Source organism: Borostomias antarcticus (assembly GCF_949987555.1).
Source record: "Borostomias antarcticus genome assembly, chromosome: 7".
NCBI lineage: Eukaryota > Metazoa > Chordata > Actinopteri > Stomiiformes > Stomiidae > Borostomias > Borostomias antarcticus.
Window position 1 is genome coordinate 9,274,964 of NC_140240.1, and position 22,951 is coordinate 9,297,914.

A 22,951-nucleotide genomic window follows, 5' to 3' on the forward strand; every position below is an offset into this window, starting at 1 on the left:
TCTCAGCAGCCGAGTAGAAGGCAGTGTTTTTAACACAGTGCTGCGTAGCTAGATAGCTAATTTGCAGCACAGATGGATAGGCTGAGCTAACAGGGTCTTCTCTGTGCTGTGTCCTCTCTCTCTCTCCCTCTCTCCACTCTCTCTCATTAAGTCTATCTTTTCCCTCTCTCTCTCTCTCTTTCTCTCTCTCTCTCTCTCTCTCTCTCCCTCTCTCTCTTTCTCTCTCTCTCTCCCCCCCCCTCTCTCTCTCTCTCCACTCTCTCTCCTTAAGTCTATCTTTTCTCTTTCTCTGTCTCTCTCCCCCCCCCCCCCCCTCTCTCTCTCTCTACTCCCAAGGGAGGATCGATCTCTCTCTGCTCTATGCTGTTTTTGCTGCTCCTCTCATTGCCATCGACCCACTCCTCCTGCGAGTGGTCACGGCTGTTTTGTATCATGCTTACTGTGTTTCCGTGACATGTGTTTTGTTCTTTGCGTAGTAGTGAGGGAAACCGGGGTGTTTATGTGTTTGCCCACCGATGGTTGCGTGCTGTGGCCTAAACTCTGCCCTTCTGTAGGCCTGCGATCATCGGTTAATATTACAACACGCTGATTAATGAGGCTCACGTTCCAACAGAGAGAGTAGAACAAAGGGCGTTGGGAGTCGCTCCAAAACAACACGGTGCAATGCATTATCAGGGTTTGGGCATCAGTACAGTATGTGTCAAAGAGATTGGGGGGGGGGGGGGGGGGGGGGGGTGTAGAGAGAGATGGGGAGAGAGAGAGGGGGGGGGGGTGTAAAGAGAGATGGGGAGAGAGAGAGGGGGGGGGGGTGAAGAGAGAGATGGGATAGGGAGAGAGAGGGAGAGAGGGATAAAGTGATGGAGAGGGGGGGGGGGGGATGAGGAGAGGGAGATGGGGAGAGAGAAAGACAGAGGAATGAGGCTCCCTGTAATGGAGCCAAGGTGTTGAGAGCTGTTCGTGTGTAATGCCAACATAGATAATCAAGGCTATAATCAAATCATTATCCCAGTTCGTTCAAAGTGCCCTTTAAACTAGAATATTAGAGAGGTGAGAAAACGTGTAGTATTTCCCTGGTCAACATAGTCATTAAATTTAATGACACACATACTAGAGGGAAAATATATATATATATTATTTTTAGGATGCCTGATTCAAGAAGCAGGGTCAAAGACAGACTGAATGAGAGATATACACAGTATGATGCACAATCTACTACCTGCTGCAGGTGTTCATTCAGTATGAATGAACCTGCCACCTTTAGATCATGTGGAAATAACATGTGAAGTGGTGTGTTTGAAATATGAATGTCCTTGTCAAATGTGGAATCAACACAAGTGTGGGATTTAATAATTAATCGAAGACGGTACCGTCATGAATTTCAAAAGACTTGGGTGTTCACTTGTCTCCGTAGATATATGTAGCTCAACCTTCGAACTCCGGTTCGAGCACCGGTTCCTTTTAAAAATGAATGCAGAAGTTTACACTATACACTGTAGTCGTTTATAATGAGCTATAGGGGTGGGGGAGAGGGCACTCTGGCATTCCGCAGTCGACTGTTCTCTAAAAGAATCATCTTCGCACACACGCACACAAGCATACTGTACAGTACGTGCATGCACGCACATACACATGCACGCATGTGTGCTCCCCACGGCTCAACTCATTAAAGGCTGGCTGCTCTGAGTAGCGTGCGTCGCTTCAGCAGAGGTCTCCGTCTGAAACGGCGGGGCCGGCAAGGACAATTGTTCCCGTTTTGTAGAAATAAATCACGGGGCCTAAATGCGACTGGTGGTGTCTCACTTTGATTATGGCTGTTGACACATTCGGCTGGAGCGGAATACAGATTGAGGCGAGCTCCCAGTGCACTCAAAAAATGTCCCGTATCGCAGTCATCTGCCGGCTGGCTGAATAATCGTTTGCTCTGGCTGCACCACAAACGTTGAGGCTTTTGCTCCCAGCGGTTTGGGTTCTGCTCAGTTGATTGCTTCCAGGGTGTGTAAAAGGAAGTGAAAATTGAATGTTTTGACAGACATCTGCGTCAGTGTCCCCCCCCTAACATCAGGGACTATTTGAGGAAGTGGATGGAAGACGTGATCGGATTCAGTGATTTCATTGGTTCACTGACTTAAACCATCAGATCAAAGGTTATAGTTTCCAACATTTTTATGTCCTCTGATTTGATGTTGTCAGTGTAGAAGTCATGGAGCCTATTGTCTTGCCCTTGCTCTCTCATGTATTATACAGAACATTGAATAGCGGTATTGTTGAATTCAGCGTGTTTGTTTATTTATCTCTGTTTCCCTATGCAGGCTGCCGGAGGTCCGGATCTCAGACAACGGGCCTTATGAGTGCCACGTGGGCATCTACGACCGGGCGACCAGGGAGAAGGTGGTGCTGGCGTCAGGGAATGTCTTTCTCACTGTTATGTGTGAGTAACACAATTAACACTTACCCCACCCAACCCTACCCTACAATGACTCATCCTGACTGTGCGACCATGTGAAAAGTCCTGGTGGCTCTGCCCATACGTCAAGCGGCGTTCATCTGTGCGCTGGGATCTGTTGGGGCTGATGAGGGCTTTGGGAGAGTAAGCACAGTTACACCACCGACAAATTAAAGCTGCCATTATGTTTCTGAGTGTTTCCCTACAGCACTGTACTGTGCGTCTGGCAGTAACCCGAGGAGGTCCTTAAGCCAAGTTCTCGTCTGGGTTTCTCTCTGCTGTAATTGACGGGTGTAACTTCCACTAATGATGGCTGGCTTGGTTCCCTCTGATGCTCCAGAGTTCAGCAGAATGCCCCTTTACATGGAGGGATGGAGATAATTAGCAACAGCCACATTTATCTGCAAGAAAACCATGAGCCAGAGAGAAAGAGAGAGAAACGGCAATTTCAATGTGTGCTCTGCCGATGGCTCTCTGCAGTGTCTGTGCTGTTAATGGACACATTCGAAGCAAATCATTGCAGCTGCCTTCTGACCACCACTTCTACTGCAGCTGAATGGTAGAAATCCTGTTGAGGAGCAGGGAATTGTGAACTGGAGGAATATGTGAATGCATGCGCCGACATCACCCAATGGAGCTTTATCAATGGGAATGTGCTGGGTTAAACCTCCGTGGTAGCGGAGTAGTGTGGAGATTCTGTGAATGGTATAGCCTAGGGGAGAGAGGGACCCCTCTCACACAGCTGCCTCCTAAATCATCAACACTGGGCAGGTGAGGAAGAAGAAATAGCCTCTGGCATAGTGGCTAATAGCCATCTAAGCTGAAACAGAATTATTCATAACCTTTTAGTGTTCCAAGTTCACTTGGAAGATAGATAGATAGATAGATAGATAGATAGATAGATAGATAGATAGATAGATAGATAGATAGATAGATAGATAGATAGAGTATAAAGATAGATAGATAGATAGATAGATAGATAGATAGATAGATAGATAGATAGATAGATAGATAGATAGATAGATAGATAGATAGATAGATAGATAGATAGATAGATAGATAGATAGATAGAGAGAGAGAGAGAGAGAGAGGGTGGGGAGAGAAAGAGAGAAGAAACGTATGAAAGAAAGAAAATTTGAGAAAAACGTTAATCAATATGAAGCTGTGCATAAAGAGTAATTACATTTTTGAAAGGGCTTTGTGAATAGGAATTATCATTATAATCACTGCCCTTCACTTTCCTTTCTGAAAGTTAAAAACATCTCTCCTCAATTTCATTCTGAACCATGTTAGCAGACTGAGCACACAATCCTTTGGCAGAGGCCTTAAGGCAGAGAACTCTTTGCCTTAAGGAGTATTAAACTAACGATAGCATAACCGATGGGTGTTGATAGTTTTACATTAAACTTAATAAAACTAATTTTGAAAAAGCTTTCTCGTCCACTGTCCTTGTCAACATACAGTACTGTGGATTCTGGTGACTAACACATGAGTAACTATTGGATGAGAAATGTTGACCCATCTTTAATTATACCATGTTCAGTAATCTCTTTCTGACAAGGCTCAGTCAGTTGAATCTGAAGTTTCTGAAACATAATAAAATCCATATTGCATTTTTACTGCTCGCCTGTGTAGTGAGTACAGAGATCAAGGCTATTTTCTCTCATGTGGTTCTTCCATTGCTCTGCTCTGCTGTAGCCAAGCTGGTCGAGGACATGATGTCGGGTTTACAGGTACAGCTGTTGCCTCTTTGTCCACTCTTGTCTGTTGGACTCCATCACTGGCAGAAGAAGACGTGATTCATCACGTCTCTTCCTCTCGGTGCCCAGAATTTCACCGTTAATCTACCTGTAGACGGATTCATTTCAGCGCTCCATCCAAGTGACCTTGAAACAACTGCCGAGTACTGTGGCTTGCTTGAGCAAATTATTACATCAATTAAGAACCATGGTTTTGAAATGGTAATGGCAAACCCCTTGGGCGTGATGGATCCTTAGCCATGACACCTCTGCGAACTCGAATTAATTATCCTTTCACTGTGATTTTTTATTACTAATTAGGCATTACTTATATATTGTAAATACTTTTGATTACTAATTAGGTATTACTCATATACATATCAGCTGTAGACTTGCACACTGACAGACAAGTGGTAGTTTGTTTCCCTGTCGTGTCAGAAGGACCATGTGGGTGGTACAGTTACTGTTACGGCTCGCATGCCCTCGCCTCCACAACCGCCTCCCTCTCTCCCCTCTGGGCCCGCTGCGCGCTCGGGGCGTCCTACGCGCTCTGCCGCACGGCGCATCAGCCCGGGCATACAACGCTCTGACTCTCCGGAGTTTCCCCCCACTGCCGGGCGTTCCCCGTCTCCGGCCAGCTCCGCGGACTCGGCAGTCTCCTCCCTCTCCGGTGACGAAGAGTCGGATCCCGATATGCCCAGCACATCGGCCCGTGCGCAAAGACAAGAACGGCGCGCTCGTCTCCGACGATGACGCGGGCGCGGCTCTACTCACCGGTTTCCAATTATCATCACCACACCTGTCCCTCGTTCTGCAATCACCTTCAACCTCTACAAGAACCTGGTCTACACTCCACTCATCGCCAGATCTTACCATAATACTCTTGTGGTAAAGTATAGCTATATCCTACAATCTCCTTACCCGTATTTTGTAGTGTTTTTTTCCCGTTCCCCGTTTGTGATTACTCTCACTCACCCTGCCTCCCCTCCTCATCTCTCCAGTTCCTGCCTGACCCACGTCTGTACGATTACCCCGCTCCTGCCTGACCATCGCCTGTACGACCCCGCTCCTGCCTGACCATCGCCTGTACGACAACCCCGCTCCTGCCTGACCATCGCCTGTACGACAACGCTCCTGCCTGACCATCGCCTGTACGACAACCCCGCTCCTGCCTGAACATCGCCTGTACGACAACCCCGCTCCTGCCTGACCATCGCCTGTACGACAACCCCGCTCCTGCCTGACCATCGCCTGTACGACTACCACGCTCCTGCCTGACCATCGGCTGTACGACTACCACATCCCCCTTTGTGATCTTATTAAATCGCCCCTCCGGGCTTTACCGTTCCTTGCCTCCTCCTTTCCTGTTGCGCCTGGGTCCCAAAACCGAACTCTAACAGTAAGATCTGGCCAGTTTTGACCCAGCCAACATGGAGGAGAGACCTGCACCTCCCGGACCACTCCAAGCCCTCCAACAGACCCAAGCTGAGCAACTGCCGCAGGTATCCGGCCAACAGCAAGCCCAGGACGAGCGACTGAGGGGACTCGCTACTCTGGTCAGCACCCTGTCCGACCAGGTCACCGCGCTCAGTGCCCGCCTGGCTCCGTTCCTGAACCCCACCGCTCCACCAAACCGGGAGCCCCATCTCGCCTCCCCGGCCCCCTACGACGGGACATTCACCCTCTGCCGGGAGTTCCTCATGCAGTGTGAGTACGTGTTTGATCTCCAGCCAAGCATGTACTCCACTGCGTCAGCTCGCATAGCCTACATCGCAAACCTAACCACGGGACGGGCTCGCCGCTGGGTCATGGCGGGTCGCGAAGGCGCAGCTGCCTACATGCAGGACTACACAGCCTTCGTGGCAGAATTCAGGACTGTGTTCGACCACGACGTCCACGGACAGGACGCGGACGCTGCTCTCTCCGCCCTCACCCAGGGTTCCAGCTCAGTAGCGGACTATGCCACGGAGTTCCGCATCCTCGCTGCCCGTTGCTCCTGGAACGAGTCTGCCCTGTACAGCGCCTTCCGACGGGGCCTGGGGGACGCCATGAAGGACAGCCTGGCTGGAGGAGACAGACCAGCGACCCTGAGCCAACTCGTCTCCCTCTCCATAGCCATAGACGAGCGCCACCGGGAACGCAGGCGCGAGCGGGCGCACCAACATCACAGCGCACCCAGACCGTCTCCGCCTCCCTCTGCCGGACTCTCTCGGCCTGCCCCGGCCTCCCTCGCCCCCCCAAACACCGCTGGAGAGGAACCCATGCAACTGGGTTGGACCCGACTGACCCCTGCAGAGCGTGAGCACCGGGAACAGAACGGACTGTGCATATACTGCGCTAGCCCAGCGCACGCCGTCGACTCCTGTTCCTCTGCACCTCCCAGGGCGGCAAAAGGAGTAGGCTCACTCACCAGGGGGTACCGAGTAAGCCGGCTCATCCACGCTCTGGATGGCCATCCTATGGGTCCCATTACTCACCGGACCCTGCCCCTCACCCTCACAGCCTCGGGAAACCACGTGGAGAACATCCGCCCCTTTGTCATCCACTCTCCCGACGCTCCGTTCATCCTAGGAAGGCCCTGGCTGGAACTCCATACCCCTCATGTCTGCTGGAGCTCGGGGCACATCCTCAGCTGGAGCACCGCCTGCCACGCCCGCTGCCTCCGAGCTGCTCAGACCTCCACTCGGGTTGACCGGCCCCGTCCCGCTCCTCCGGACCTCTCCACGGTCCCTTCGATGTACCACGACCTCGGAGAGGCCTTCAGTAAGGAGCGCGCCCGCACACTCCCCCCTCATCGACCCTACGACTGCGCCATCGAGCTCCACCCTGGCGCCCCTCTCCCAGCCAGTCGTCTCTACAACCTCTCCCTCCCGGAGAAAGCAGCCATGGACACCTACATCTCCGAGTGCTTGGCCGAGGGTCTCATCCGACCATCTCGATCCCAGGTGGCAGCGGGGTTCTTCTTCGTCAAGAAGAAGGGAGGAGATCTGAGGCCGTGCATCGACTACAGGCTGCTCAATAACATCACGGTTAAAAATAAATATCCACTCCCCCTCATGAGCTCCAACTTCGAGCCCCTCATCGGTGCCACCATCTTCACCAAGTTGGATCTCAGGAACGCTTATCACCTGGTGCGTATCCGTGAGGGGGACGAATGGAAGACCGCCTTCAAGACCTCCCGTGGCCACTACGAGTACCTCGTCATGCCCTTCGGCCTCACCAACGCCCCCGCCGTCTTCCAGGCGCTGATGAACGACGTGCTCAGGGACATGCTGGACGTCTTTGTGGTCCTTTACCTGGACGACATCCTGGTATTCTCCAGGAGCGCTGAGGAGCACGTCCAGCATGTCCGCATGGTCATCCAGCGTCTCCGGGAGAACCGCCTATATATCAAGGCGGAGAAGTGCACTTTTCACTCCTCGTCAGTGGAGTTCCTGGGGCTCATTGTGGAGGGAGGCCTGACGCGACCCGACCCCCGCAAGATCAAGACCGTGGTCGAATGGCCTCAACCCACGACCCGGAGGCAACTTCAGAGCTTCCTTGGCTTCGCCAACTTTTACCGCCGTTTCATACGGGACTACAGCCGGGTAGCAGCTCCCCTCACCCACCTCACCTCATCCCTGCGTCCGTTCATCTGGACACCGGCTGCCAGCGCTGCCTTCTCCGCGCTCAAGAAGTGCTTCACCACCGCCCCGGTCCTTCTCCATCCTGACCCCTCCAGGCAGTTCGTGGTCGAGGTGGACGCATCGGACACAGGCATCGGTGCTGTTCTGTCCCAGCGGTCAGGGGAGGACCAGAAGTTGCACCCCTGTGCCTTCCTCTCCCGCCGGTTCTCCCCAGCTGAGGTGAATTACGACATCGGGAACAGGGAGTTGTTGGCGGTGGTGGGGGCCTTGGAGGAGTGGCGCCACTGGCTTGAGGGCGCCGAACACACCACCCTCGTCTGGTCAGACCATAAGAACCTGACCTTCATCCGGGCGGCCAAGCGCCTCAACTCCCGCCAGGCGCGGTGGTCCCAGTTCCTCGGGAGGTTTGATTTTACCCTCACCTTCCGGCCCGGCTCCCGCAACGCCAAGGCCAACGCGCTGTCCCGCCTCCACGCGCCCGAGGCGCCCCCCGCGGAGCCTGAGTCCATCCTGCCGGTCTCGCGTGTCATAGGGGTGGTCACAATGAACATCGAGGCAGTGGTGAGGCAGGCCCAACGCGCCCAACCCAGTCCGGCCAACGTTCCTCCTCGCAGGCTCTTCGTGCCTGACTCGGTCCGGTCCCGGGTGCTCCAGTGGGGCCATGCCAGCCGGTTTGCGTGCCATCCCGGGGTTCACCGCACCTTCTCCTTCCTGAGCCGACGGTTCTGGTGGCCCTCCATGAGGTCCGACGTCCGGGAGTTTGTGGTCGCCTGTCCCGTCTGCTCCCGCAGCAAGGCGTCCCACCAGCCCCCGGCTGGCCTCCTGCGTCCTCTCCCGGTCCCCAGCCGTCCCTGGTCCCACATCGCCCTGGACTTCATCACCGGTCTTCCCCCCTCCAGGGGCAACACGGTCATCCTCACCGTGGTGGACCGGTTCTCCAAGGCGGTCCATCTGGTGGCGCTCCCCAAGCTCCCGTCCTCTGCGGAGACAGCTGAACTCCTCGTCCAACATGTCTACCGGCTCCACGGTCTCCCCGGAGACATTGTCTCGGACCGTGGGCCTCAATTCACCTCCCAGGTCTGGAGGGCCTTCTGCAAGGAGATCGGCGCCACCATCAGCCTCTCCTCTGGCTACCACCCGCAGACCAACGGCCAGGCCGAACGGGCCAACCAGAGCCTGGAGTCCGCTCTCCGCTGTGTGTCGGCTCTCCACCCCACCTCCTGGAGCAAGGACCTACCCTGGGTCGAATACTCCCTCAATGCCCTGACCAGCGCTGCCACTGGCAGGTCTCCGTTCGAGTCATCCCTCGGGTACCAGCCCCCGCTGTTCTCTCTCCAGGAGTCGGAGGCCTCCGTCCCCTCCGTCCAGGCCCACCTCAGCCGCTGTCGCCGTGTCTGGAGGGAGGTCCGCAGGGCCCTGCTCCGCTCCAACGAGCGCTCCTGCCGCGGGGCCAACCGCCGCCGCACTCCTGCTCCGGCGTATCGGCCCGGTCAACGTGTCTACCTCTCCACTGCTGATCTTCCGCTCCAGGTCCCCTCCAGGAAGCTGGCTCCGCGCTTCGTTGGGCCCTTCGAGATCGACCGTGTCCTGAACCCGGCTGCGGTACGTCTTAAGCTCCCTGCTTCCATGCGGGTACACCCTGTATTCCATGTGTCCAAGATCAAACCTGTCTCCTCGAGTCCTCTCATGCCTTCTGCCCCAGCTCCTCCGCCTCCCCAGATGGTCGACGGGCATCCCCAGTGGACGGTTCGGCGGCTGCTGAAGGTGCGCCGCCGGGGTCGGGGGTTCCAATACCTGGTGGATTGGGAGGGGTACGGCCCCGAGGAGTGCAGCTGGATCTCCAGGCAGCTCATTATGGACCCATCTCTCCTCCGGGACTTCTACCGGGCACATCCTGACGCCCCCGGTCGGTCGCCAGGTGGCTCCCCTCGGGGGGGGGGTCCTGTTACGGCTCGCATGCCCTCGCCTCCACAACCGCCTCCCTCTCTCCCCTCTGGGCCCGCTGCGCGCTCGGGGCGTCCTACGCGCTCTGCCGCACGGCGCATCAGCCCGGGCATACAACGCTCTGACTCTCCGGAGTTTCCCCCCACTGCCGGGCGTTCCCCGTCTCCGGCCAGCTCCGCGGACTCGGCAGTCTCCTCCCTCTCCGGTGACGAAGAGTCGGATCCCGACATGCCCAGCACATCGGCCCGTGCGCAAAGACAAGAACGGCGCGCTCGTCTCCGACGATGACGCGGGCGCGGCTCTACTCACCGGTTTCCAATTATCATCACCACACCTGTCCCTCGTTCTGCAATCACCTTCAACCTCTACAAGAACCTGGTCTACACTCCACTCATCGCCAGATCTTACCATAATACTCTTGTGGTAAAGTATAGCTATATCCTACAATCTCCTTACCCGTATTTTGTAGTGTTTTTTTCCCGTTCCCCGTTTGTGATTACTCTCACTCACCCTGCCTCCCCTCCTCATCTCTCCAGTTCCTGCCTGACCCACGTCTGTATGATTACCCCGCTCCTGCCTGACCATCGCCTGTACGACCCCGCTCCTGCCTGACCATCGCCTGTACGACAACCCCGCTCCTGCCTGACCATCGCCTGTACGACAACGCTCCTGCCTGACCATCGCCTGTACGACAACCCCGCTCCTGCCTGAACATCGCCTGTACGACAACCCCGCTCCTGCCTGACCATCGCCTGTACGACAACCCCGCTCCTGCCTGACCATCGCCTGTACGACTACCACGCTCCTGCCTGACCATCGGCTGTACGACTACCACATCCCCCTTTGTGATCTTATTAAATCGCCCCTCCGGGCTTTACCGTTCCTTGCCTCCTCCTTTCCTGTTGCGCCTGGGTCCCAAAACCGAACTCTAACAGTTACAGTACGTCTCAGCTGGGATTCGGCCAGTGGTGTCGAACTGACTACTAACCAGTTGATCAGCGGCAACTGACCAGTGTCTAATGACATTAAATACATGCATTTCACTCTGCTGGCGCACGTGGGGGCATATCCATCCCCTTGGCAAGCGCCAAGAAAGGTCATAATTCCTGCTGCTGCGAAATGAATAAATCAATACCTCTCTCCCCAATGGTAGAAATAGGGTCATCATTTGTTATTACCAATAGTGATTCCTATGTGACATTCCTAAGACTAGGATGGGTCATTTGTTTGGTGGAGATGAGAGAGAGAGACTGACCTTGGCCAGGCAGTAAAGCTGCAGTAACTGTACGACAGAGCGTCCCTGCAGATTTCTCCCCAGCGGTGGGAAACCTTGAGCTCCACGCTCGAGACACGCCGACAGCGTTGTTGTTCTCACCAGGCCAGCGTCTCGGGAGTCCGCCATAAAAACCCACCCGCCTGACAGGCAGCTTCCAATTCACCGTCCTGATGGAGAGGCATATCGGTCAGATGCCTCCTCTCGTAATCCCAGAATCCCTTTGTTCTAACCTTTGCTGCACGCGAAGGATGTACGCGCAAAGCTTGTAGTGTAGTTCGGAGGATACCCTTCATGAGCCCGTAGCATTGGGGTTGGTATTTATAAACCCCCGGGCGGGGGGGAGATGAGCTCTAAGGTGTACAGGGACTAATTACTCTCTCGTCCATAGTCGCTTCAATAATGGATGCCCAACTTTAATTAAGCGCTGTGTATATTTAGCCGCTCGTTTATAAACGGCCGGGATTAATGGCGCCCCGTCGAAGCCCAAACAACTCGCAGAGCCTGCAGACGCAAAGTGGCTTACCAGTTGGTGTTCAGGGCTGAGGGTGGCGGTGTTGGTGGTGGTGGGGGGTTGGGGGGGTTGGGATTGTGGGTGGTAGGGGGCGATGAGGTGTGGTGTAGTTTGATGGATGGGGGGGGTGGGGGAGAGAACCTCTTGGCTCTCTCGGGCTTATTGTTTTGAAGGACTGAAACACAATGGTCTAATCATCACCTCTCCAGAACGGCATGCCATTTGCACCAGATTCATTAGCATGTTTTTTTTTAGGTGTGTGCCACAGTGCAAATTATCCCGCCCGAGGTGACTCCTGAGCCCCACGCACAAGTATCCTTGGTGGATCCTTTCTCAAGTATCCTTTCTCTCTCTCTCTCTCACCCATCCTGCATATCCCCTTCATTCTTACGTTATAGCACGTACATCACCAGACCAATCTTGTAGAGTAATCCTTTGCTAAATTTCCCCAGTGTAACGGCCTTGGTTTTGGGTCCCCAAAGCCTCAGTATCATCCAACTTCAAGCCTTCCACAGATAATACTCTTCTAACAAGGTTCAATGGGGAGGTCCAACTGTCAGAAACCCTCTTTTTGTCTGGTCTCTGGTAATTAAATAACACAGCACACACTTCTCCAGTGAGATAATTTCTGTTTAGATACTAAGAAAGAACTCCCGCTTTTTAAAACCATTTCGGAACCCCCTGCTATGCCATTGCTTCTGGATTACAGTGTGTCATAACAGTTGGCTTGAAGCTCATTGAAAGTAAAAAAAAGTATTCAGAGTGCATATGAATTATTAAGCGTCTCCGAGTTTAACCCTGGGGTGATAATTGAAAGGAAAATAAACAAGCCGCTGACTTCCTTACGGATTCCACTTCCACGGCAGAGAACTAGCAGCCTCACAGCACGTTAAGAACTGTCTCCTTTTCTTGACTTCACCTTACACCTGAAGTTTTGAGACGTCAAAAAAACATCTGGTTTATCACTTGTCTATCTCTTTTGGTGAAGTATTGGATAATGTATTCCAATCATAAAAACAGTGCTGATAACCTGGACAGCTAGTTGTCAATTAATTCCAGCCAAGACATACTGTATGCTGTTAGCGGAAACGGTTATGTTGCTAGCGCAAGGCAGACATTTCTCGTCACAGAGTATGGGTGTTTAGACAGCGCAACTCAAGGCGTCTGTTAAGGGAACCCTGTACGCTAACATCCTGACAATCAGAGGTGATATTGCCATGAAGAAGTGACACATTTTTAGCACAGGCACAACAGCTAAGAATCAGCATCTTTGGCCAATCACTGCCCTTCAAATAAGCCATTAGTCAATTCTATCTGTGACATCAAAAATCTTGATTGTGTGTGTACAGTATTTGCCTCCACTGATGCTAAATCCACGTACTTAACGACGAGGAACCCTGCAGGCACATAAACGGTTCACTTGACTTCTCATTTAGTGCGCCAAGGTGTCCTGAGAAGGGCCTGCTGCGCGTCCTCCCTCACGCAGAGCTGTTGTCTGTCAGCAGACGGGCGGCGTGGCCGGCCGCAGCACGACGGGCCGATGGAACAGCCAATATCGTCTGCGCCGCACGAGCCCAGGGGTGTTTATTAAAGGCTGTAGGACGCAGTACCCTCAAACTGGCCGGTGTTAATCAGAATGTAGGACGCCCCCCCCCCCCCCCCCCCCCCATCCCCGCCAGACAAGCCCAGACATACTGTAACTGAGACATGGGTGGATAGGAGGATTAGCATGCCGTTGTACTCTGCCTTTTGCCTGAACAGCCCCTTCATTTTATGATCAGGGAACTTTGAGTAGGGTAGGTTCAGGTAAATAGCAATGCATAGCAAAGTAGTATGACTCAAGGTTGCTAAGTTATGTGCTTTGTCGATTGTTGACAGGAAGTATCTTTAATAATTGTTTGGGGGGTGAGGCCTGCATCAGTAAAGTTGAAGTGGCCATACATCTTCAAATACTTCTAAGAGTCTTCTAATTTTGACATTGCTTTAGTGTTTTCCTGAGTCACACCTACTCCCTCGCTCATCCCGGGCTGCTGTGTGTGTGTGGTACTGAGAACGTGGGATAAATATTTGTATAATTATATTATTATGGGTTAGGCCTATGAAATGTCTAGTTCTGGTCCAAGTCCAAGTTACAAATCCTGATTGGAAGTACACATTGGAAGCTTGCTATTGTTAAAGAGGGGTCTGGGCTCTGACCAGTGTCTGCATCATATTGACACTAGCAAGTGTGGAAGTACTGGGTGGTTAGTCGTGGTTACCGCCTTATAAGGTCATGTACAGTAGGTGTGTTGGGATACCATTATGGTTTAGCTAATTGATGACTTAAGGATTATTGTGAGAATTGGTTGCTTCCTATTGCATATCTTCTTATTGTATATCTAATGGTGATCAGCTATCTTATTATATGTGGCATATGTAACCAATTACGTATCTGTGTAAGCACACTTTTGTATAACATCACACTCTCTCTCCCTGGGTCACAGAGAGAGTGAAGACCCACATTCTACTCAAGTCTCTCCTCCCCTCAGGTCTTTTACTATAGTTTGTCTGTGAGGTGTGGGGGCTGCCCCCCCCTCTCAGTCTCTCCTCCCTCTCAAAATGTCTCCATCTCTGGCTGGCACTGCTCCTCTCCTCTCCCGCAGACAAGGTCTCCTCTGTTGAACACGGTTGACTGCAGAGACAGCAGAGTTCAGGCCTCCCCTGAGAGACAATAGTACCAGAGAATGATAACGCATCTTTGTCCTCTACTCTACCAATATCACCTTCCATAATAACTTGATTCTGTTCCCCAACCCCTTCCTGGAAAAAGGAAGCATATACCTGATTTTGAATGTAGCTGACATATATTTCCATGGCAAGGAAATACTTTGAAAGGGTTACTCCACATAAAGTGTTGCCATTGTGAGCGGTTAAAATACCTTAGTATTTGACCATTTCCTCCAACCTTTTAGACAGTGATGACAGCATCTTAACACTCCACTGTCTCACCAAAATGACCCCCTTGAAAAGTTCCTAACTGCTGTGTGTGGAAAGAGGATAGTATCAAGCTGTCTCCCTCTACTCTGCCCTGACAGGCTGGAAGAATGGAAATGTCAGTATGGCCGACCTTTAAGAAGCCACGCCGTGATGGTGAAAAGTAGCAGTCATCTAGAGAGTGGTGGCAGAGCCTCCCATCGGTCTCAGCTCTTAGACATTCGACACTCATCTCTGGATGCACCACAAAAAGAGGCAGGACAGGCGATAAATTTGCTCAGATGGAAGAAATACAGGTTCTGAAAGCAGCCCATGTGCACGTATCAAATGGATTCCTTCCCAGTGTGGCCATTTCTCTAAAGCTGAATACAAATTAGAGGATGGGGGACCAAGAGAGAGAAGAAACGGGAAATTCACACTGGATTCTGGGCCTCTCTTTTCTCCTGTGAAATTCATCCAGTTAGCCTATGAGGCGTGGTGGTGGGTCGGCTAGCAATTTTAATTGACTAAATGGAAAATCCGTGTAGCAGGATGTCTGGGCTGTTACTGCCAGACTGGGCTGGGGAGAGGGAGAGAGAGGGAGAGAGAGAGAGAGAGAGAGGAAGAGAGAGAGAGGAAGAGAGAGAGAGAGAGAAAGAGAGAGAGATGTAATGACCTCTCCTGGGACAACAGCAGCTGCTTTTAGATATCACATATATTCATGTCTTTCTTCTGTGGGGAACGTGGCTGACAATGTACGCTATGACTCAATTAATTCACTGTTGCCTCACAGGTGCATGGCCAAAAGCACATTGTCACCATTACAGTCCACGGTACATAGTGTGAGAAAAATAAAATTATATATATATATATATATATATATATATATATATATATATATATATGTATAGAGAGAGAGAGAGAGAGATGTAGATATATATATATATATATATATATATATATATATATATATATATATATATATATATATATGTTACGGTCAATGTGAGAAAACGGGGAATGTGAGCTTTTCCCGGTTATTGCGCACAACATGTGCGTTTCTCACATCTCCCGGGTAATGTGCACATTCCCCGACCTTGCGCGAGATGTGAGAAATTGGTTAGTATTTCTCACATCTCCCGCAAGGTCGCGGATTGTGCACATTAACCGGGAAATGCTTACAATTCCCGACCTTGCGGTAAATCTAGCAAAGTCCAGCCGTATGCAAAACCTCTGCGCAGCCGGGTGGTGGGAGAGGGCTCGTGCGGTTAGAACGAGAGGCGCTTGACATTTTGCCCATGGTTTTCGAATACATAGCATCAATTGCATTAATGGAAACATTAAATTGGGTCTAATTATACATGTGTTGAAAGTTAAGATAATTAGCCTACAAGCCGCGAGGCTACGCAACACAATAAGCAAAACAATCTCACTGTTTCACTCGCCCCGCACGGCAGGGACAAGAGAAACAATGCACATCTTCTGTTCTCGGCCGTCTTGAATTGAACTGTTACACCACAGAACGAAACTTACAACTAATAGGTTAGTAAAGGACATGTACAAGTTGTTTGTCATCAAAAAATGTAATCTCCATCTTTATTAATTTCTGTGTAAATCTGATCAAACCAAAAAGTGTTTCATTCGTCCCGGTCCTCCCCTACAGTTAATAACAGTCTGTGGTCTACCTTGAACAGTAGCCTAATATAGCCTATGCTGCACACAGTGTAAGTAGTATTAGGAGGATACACTGGTGATCAAGTTAACAAACGCAAAAGGAACATTGCAACAACAGGAAGGTGGGAACCTCCAAAGGAACCCTACACGTTAGCTAGCCGAAAGACAGACGAAAAGACGAAAAATCTCTCACAGGTGTGTGCCAGTAACGTTAGCCCAACTACCGTGGGTGCCTCTTATGGTGCACGCCCTTTGAGGCGTCACATAAGCCCTCTCCCACCACCCGGCTGCGCAGAAGTTTTGCATACGGTTGCGCTTTCCTAGATTTACCGCAAGGTCGGGAATTGTAAGCATTTCCCGGTTAATGTGCACAATCTCCGACCGTACGGGAGATGTGAGAAATACTAACCAATTTCTCACATCTCCCGCAAGGTCGGGGAATGTGCACATTACCCGGGAGATGTGAGAAACGCACATGTTTCTCCTACATTCCCCGCGAGGTCGGGGAATGTGCGCAATAACCGGGAAAAGCTCACATTCCCCGTTTTCTCACATTGACCGTAACATATATACAGTGGCGATTTTAGCATGGCATTTCTGGAGGGGCAGTTTTATATTATGTCACCATCACAAGAACTAAAGGTAGCCAAATAGTCTACGGTAGGTACATCAGAGCAGAGGCTACAACACACAAAGATAACGACACATTAACACACGCAGAGTAGGCTAATTAGAACCATAAGAGAGCGCATGCCCGGTCCAGGGTTCTGAAAGTGACAAGTGTGCACCCATCAGACCTGGGCACTACGCATAACCTATTAGTACTCCACTTATATCACAGCCAAATAGTCTACTACAGTGAAGGCGCACTGTCCACATTAGTCCCCCTCACACATCGTCTCAAAAATGCACCGAAAAATGCCTGGGTTCAGTGAGTTCGCTGACTCGTCGTGACCACGCAAACCCATTTCACACTTCCCACAGAGTTTAATAAAAGTGATCAGCCTCCCCAGAACATACCGATTCTCCTCGTTCTGTTTGTTGTGCTCCGCGATGGAACGGCGAAACGCATCATCTAGTTGTGCCTGGACGTTGAGCTGCCCCAGTAAACCCAGCTTCATGGCACAGTTCAGATGGGACGCAGAGCTTTCATGCTTCGCTGTTCTTTCTGACAGATGTTTAATGTCTTTGAATCCAGACGATGCCCAAACAGAGTTTCCACCAAAAAGAATACAAGGGAAACAGAACAGCGCACTTTTCGAGGTGCTAGCAGTTAGCCACTTATTTTTCTCAAACCATTCCTGTTTGAAGGTACGGGTTACCTTATCTCCAGCCTGAAGCAGCACCAATTCTTCTGGTCGTATGGCCCTAAACGTTTTATTTCCAGTTTCTCTTCAAGTTTCAATGTACTAAACCGCACATTCAACAAATAATCTACACTTTTCATTGTTGCACCTGAAAACACTTTTAATCTCTACAAAACTTTAGCTAGCAGCATTGGCTAACGTAGATCGACATCGACCGAGTAGTTCAACTTTGATCAACGTTGTTTTATTATTCCCTGGCTAAATCTGTTGCCAGGTAGATTTCGTAGGGGAAGAGACTTTTCTGCCCCTCCACCCAATAAAATCTGCGTGATATTTTTTCACATTACTCCCGACCACGCTCACATTGTCGCTATAGCAACAGTAGGGGAGAACGCTTCGGTGCCCCTCTGCCGAGTCAGAGCAGTCTGTGACACACTCATACAAAGGGAATTACTGAAAAACAGCACTATACATAGTGTCAGTCAGGTTTATTATATTTATACATGCTATTTTCACCACTGAATCACTATTTTGTATTAAATTAGATTTTACCGAAACACAGTTGTAGGCTAAGATGCATCTTGCACAACAGCGCCACCTGGTGGGGCACTGCCCCACCTGCCCCTAATGTAAAATCGCCACTGCATATATATATATATAAATACACACACACACATACACACACACACATACACACACACACACACACACACACACACACGTGTGCTGTCTATGAGGTTTCTATATGTATAAACTGACTGTATTCTAAACTGACTGTAATTCCTGAGCAAGGATGGGTCGTCAGTGGGGCATGATTAGTGGGGTGATTGCGTAACCCATCTCAGCATGCGGGGGACTAGTGAATAATTTATGTTTATCAGCACCGCCTACAGTCTCATGCTCCCACGTCGCTCACGCCGGCAAACCCACTGATGAGATAGTGAGGAACCATGACGAGCTGAGTCTATCACACCAAGTCCTGCAGAGACATCATCTCATTCTAATCGCAATTCTGTGCATTTCACCTCCTCCCCAGATATGGAGCCTTGAACGGCCCCGTTGAAAAATCACGAAAGCCAACACTTTTTTTTATGAGGCGCTGAAATCACAGGAGCCCTGTGTGGAGGGCCGAGGCAGCGTCGTAATCAAATCAGGCCGGTAATGGGAAGTAGGTGCGGAGGTATCTGCCACCTCAAGTGTGTCAAAGTCAATATGGCTGTCAGATTGCCCCTGAACAGAGTACCCTCCTGCAACACAAATTATTCCTTGTTCCATTTAATGAAGACTCCCCGGCTTGGCACTGGCTTTCGGCTGTGACTTTGCCCGAGAGCATATTCTCACTCGCTCTAACCTATTGTGACTGAAGGACTGTGAAATAGAAACAGGCTCTTAACCCGACTTACAATTATAGCCTGGCTATTTTTGTCAGGACACCAGAGGTTGTCTCTACCCTGTTTTTCTGCTCTACTGATCTGATGAGCAACCTTATCGGCTTTATTAACATGTTCACAGGGATGAGGGCTTCCCTGCACTGTAAAAATGGTCCTGGAACATCATTTATTGAATTGTCCCCTGTTAGACACAAATTGGTGAAGGACTACTGAATACAACAACAACAACAACAACAACAATAATAATAATATATGTATAATTATAATTATAATACATTGGATTCAAAAAAGCACCTTTCTCAAACTCAAGGACACTGTCCAAAACATAACAATGAATATAATCATCTTCACCTGATGTTTATGTTGACTAATCTGCCCAATGCATCAGCTGTTTATAGCCTCTGAATCACTCCTCAGTACACGTTTTACTCCTCACATCTGTAATGATGAATCAAAAAACACATTATGTTCTTACACTCCTCTATGTCCCATGAGCCATTATCATCATTTTCTGACAGGCAATTACTTTGAGATTTATATCACCCTTGATTTACCTGACACTGGAGAACTACACACACATTCTTAATAACAGGACTGTGGCCACACTTACTGGTGGCAGGATAGCAGACGTCCTGTCACAACGTGGACTTAGCGGATCTTAATTATGTCAGACGTCACAGTGACATTTTAAGATAAACCAAACGCATGTTCTGCACTTAAAAGAGACACTGCATTGCTGTCCTTGAACAAGGTATGTCTCTACCATGCAGGGATGCCTATGTTCATGAGTAGCTAATATCAGCGATTGGCTTGTGGCCCACCTGGTATCTTGGGATGGACCAAAGGCCTCGCTAATTGGCTTAATGTTCAGCTAATTACTAACTAAATGTAATGACAGTAGTCATTATCATTAGTCATCATTGAACAGAATCAAGATCTCAGTCAACGGTGAGCTCATCTGATGACTGATGTTAACTCATAGAGGGAGGTTTAATGTCCATATTCCATGATCCATGTGTAATATGCATGAGCGGATAATGATTATTATAATTATTCCTTTGATGTCTGTGGGCCAAATGGACTCATTCTGTGAGAAAGTGCAGCATGGACCAAGTTGACCCCACAGCATGTGGAGAAGTCATCCTAATGAGTGACAAATTACTCAGCTTAAAGGGCACACGCACGCTCACGTGCGCCCACGCACACACTCACACACACACACTCAACTCATACTGTATGCACTCTCTCTCCTCTTTCTCTCTCTCTATCTCTCTGACACAACCCTCTCTCTGACACACAAAACAACAACATGATTGCAGAGGCTCTAGGGTGCATCAAAGCAAGACGCCGACCATGGAAGACTCCAGGGCCCCGTACTACAAAGCTTGTTCAACATATCCATGATAACTTTTCGCTAGCTCGCTCAAGTAAACCGGACAACTGCAATCACGGATAAACGGTACTACGATGGTGGCTATCAACTCGTTTAGTCTACCCAGCTGGTCCAATCTAGCTATGAGCGCGTTCACGGTAAAAGGGGAGGTATTTGCTCAAAATATCGCATACCTCAGGTTCAAGTTTTTTTTTATTGTCATGTGTATTATAAAATACAATGAAAGGCACTGTGCCCAGCGCTCTTAGACATCAAGACATAACTTAATACATAAGACAGTAAGACATTACAACAATATGACAGGAGACGTTTACAAAATAAGACATTAAGACACTGTAGACATTACGAAATACGACAATAAGACATTACAAAGAGACATTAAAGTGCATAGAGCAAAAGTAGGAGCATCAGTGATTCATCAGCCTAACTGCCTGTGGAAAAAAAAAAATCTTAGTGAGATGGGTGGTATGTGACTTGATGCTCCGGTAACGTTTTTTGGATGGAAGGAGAGAGAACAGTGCATGGGCAGGGTGACTGGGGCCCCTAATGATGGTACAGGCTTTCCTCTTACAGCGAGTGGTGTAGATGTCATGGAGTTTAGGCAGATCGATATGGGTATTCGGACACGGCCATGGACAAGGCAAACAATACGCATAACCAAGTTCCGTCCACCGCATTTTACACAAGATGAGCAATAATATAGGAATATGAACTACAGATGTGGGAAGTAAGAAATGTCACATGCTGCAGCATTTCACCTTCACGGTATTTGGCAGGGAAATCCCGTTGGAAATCTCGTGGGATTTCAGACAGGTGTTATTTCGTTTTAGTGATGCACCACCGCCAGGTGGCGTCTTTGAGTAGATTTAGCAGGCTGGGCTCAGTGTTTTTCTCCTATAGTCTACGAATGAAGCATCATTAAATTTCACATTCTTTAATTTAAATGCTCTGTTGTAAAGCACTTTGAGCTGAATTTATCTGTATGAAAGGTGCTATACAAATAACGTTTTATTATTTTTATTACCTTGTTCTCAAACACATGTTTTCTCCATCTGGATGTAATTTAATTATTACGAACACCTATAATATATCTAGGCCTACAGTAGCCTATCTATCTCGGTAACTGACGTCGGGTCCAGTACTAATTTCACCGAACATACAACAGCCATTCCTTCATGCTGTAAACCTCCGCAAAATTCGGATTCGGATGAATTTCGTAGAGGTTTATAGCGTGAAGGGATGGCTGTTGTATGTTCAGTGAAATTAGTACTGTTTACAAGTTACTGTTGTTTCGAAATGCAGAGGCGAAAGGACCTATGGTGTTTACAGGACGACTTCAGAGCTTGGTAAGCATAAACCATGTAATTCCTGAACTTGAAATCCACGTATATCATACTTTTCAGAGTTTTTCGAGTGTGCCCATAGCTAGCAACGAGCCAGGTTGCGCGTGCCGATGTTATTGACACAGAACTCTGTACTGCACAAAACGGAAATATTTTAACCTGTATTAGTCAGATACATGCCAGGGAAGCCAGGAATAGGGCAAAACATGAAATTCATTATCCTTTAACATCCATATGCCTTTTTCCAAGTGAATTGATCAGTCAGCGAGCAGTGCTTCATACGTTTTGATCCATAATCTGGAACTTAACCTGCCCCGGAGCAGGTTAGCTCGGCAGCATAAGTTACCATAGCGATATAGCATGGTGAAAAGTGAACCACCTTCGTAGTACGGATAAACCAGGCTTGAACCTGAAGTTATTGCGCAATCCTGTTTCGTAGTACAGGGCCCAGAAAACACTTTAACCCAAACTTCTAGACAGATGTGTTGCAGTGCTACTGTACATGTGTATGGAGTGGGCATGGAGTTACAAACGCCTGACCTTCGAATGCAGGGATGCAGCAACCATGTAGTGAATGAATGTCCTTCCCCGCCATCTCCCGTCCTACAGTCATTAGGATGTCTTGGTGGTCCCGGAGACTCAATCCATAGCGATTCGATACGGAGGTCCTGTATACTCAATCTATAAAGATTTTATATGGTGGTCCCGTCTCCGTCTATACAGACATGATATGATAGCTGTGGTGGGTGTAAAGAATTGATATTATAACTCTGGTGGGTGTAAAGAATTGATATGACAACTCTGGTGGGTGTTCAACACCTGTTTGTTCTCCTGTCCTGATGTCTGTCTGAGGAGGAGAGAGGGATGGAGACGGCCTTTTAAGAGGAGATGCTAGAATTTTATCATTTAGCAGACGCTTTGAGCTAATGTTGGGGTTATGTAGCCTGCTCACGGGTACAATGGTAGGCAGTGATTGCTAAGTGGCCTGGCCCAGTTTTGAACCAGCAACCTCGCAGTCATTGGTCAGAATGTCTAACCATTGGGCTACTTATCGCCTGTCAAGCCTAATGCAGTACTTTACTGTATGTGTGTTTATCTGAAACTAAAGGGGACGATGAATGGATTTCTAGATGAATTTCTAGATCTAGTTTTCCCAAAAATAAAATACTTTCTGACCCCACGCTGAATCCCCAGACGATGTCAGTGTGACAACATAACGTGCTGTGTGGCTCTATACTATATGGTCAACTGTGCATGATTAAAGGCGTAGTTTGGTATTTAGCATCATAGCCCTGATTTATGATCATATACAACGATCCATTTCAAAGATTTTACAGACTGTGCACTCTTCT

General features: G+C 49.4%; 1 protein-coding gene across 1 annotated transcript in view; it reads left to right on the plus strand.

Moving 5' to 3' along the window:
• The window catches only part of igsf21a (immunoglobin superfamily, member 21a), a gene marked incomplete at both ends in the record, with an annotated part of 170,059 nt that overhangs the window by 104,935 nt on the left and 42,173 nt on the right, over positions 1-22,951 (plus strand). The window contains one exon of the mRNA XM_084440727.1: positions 2,310-2,428. Coding sequence (XP_084296853.1) covers positions 2,310-2,428 — 119 coding nt within the window. The remainder of the gene's footprint in view (positions 1-2,309; positions 2,429-22,951) is intronic.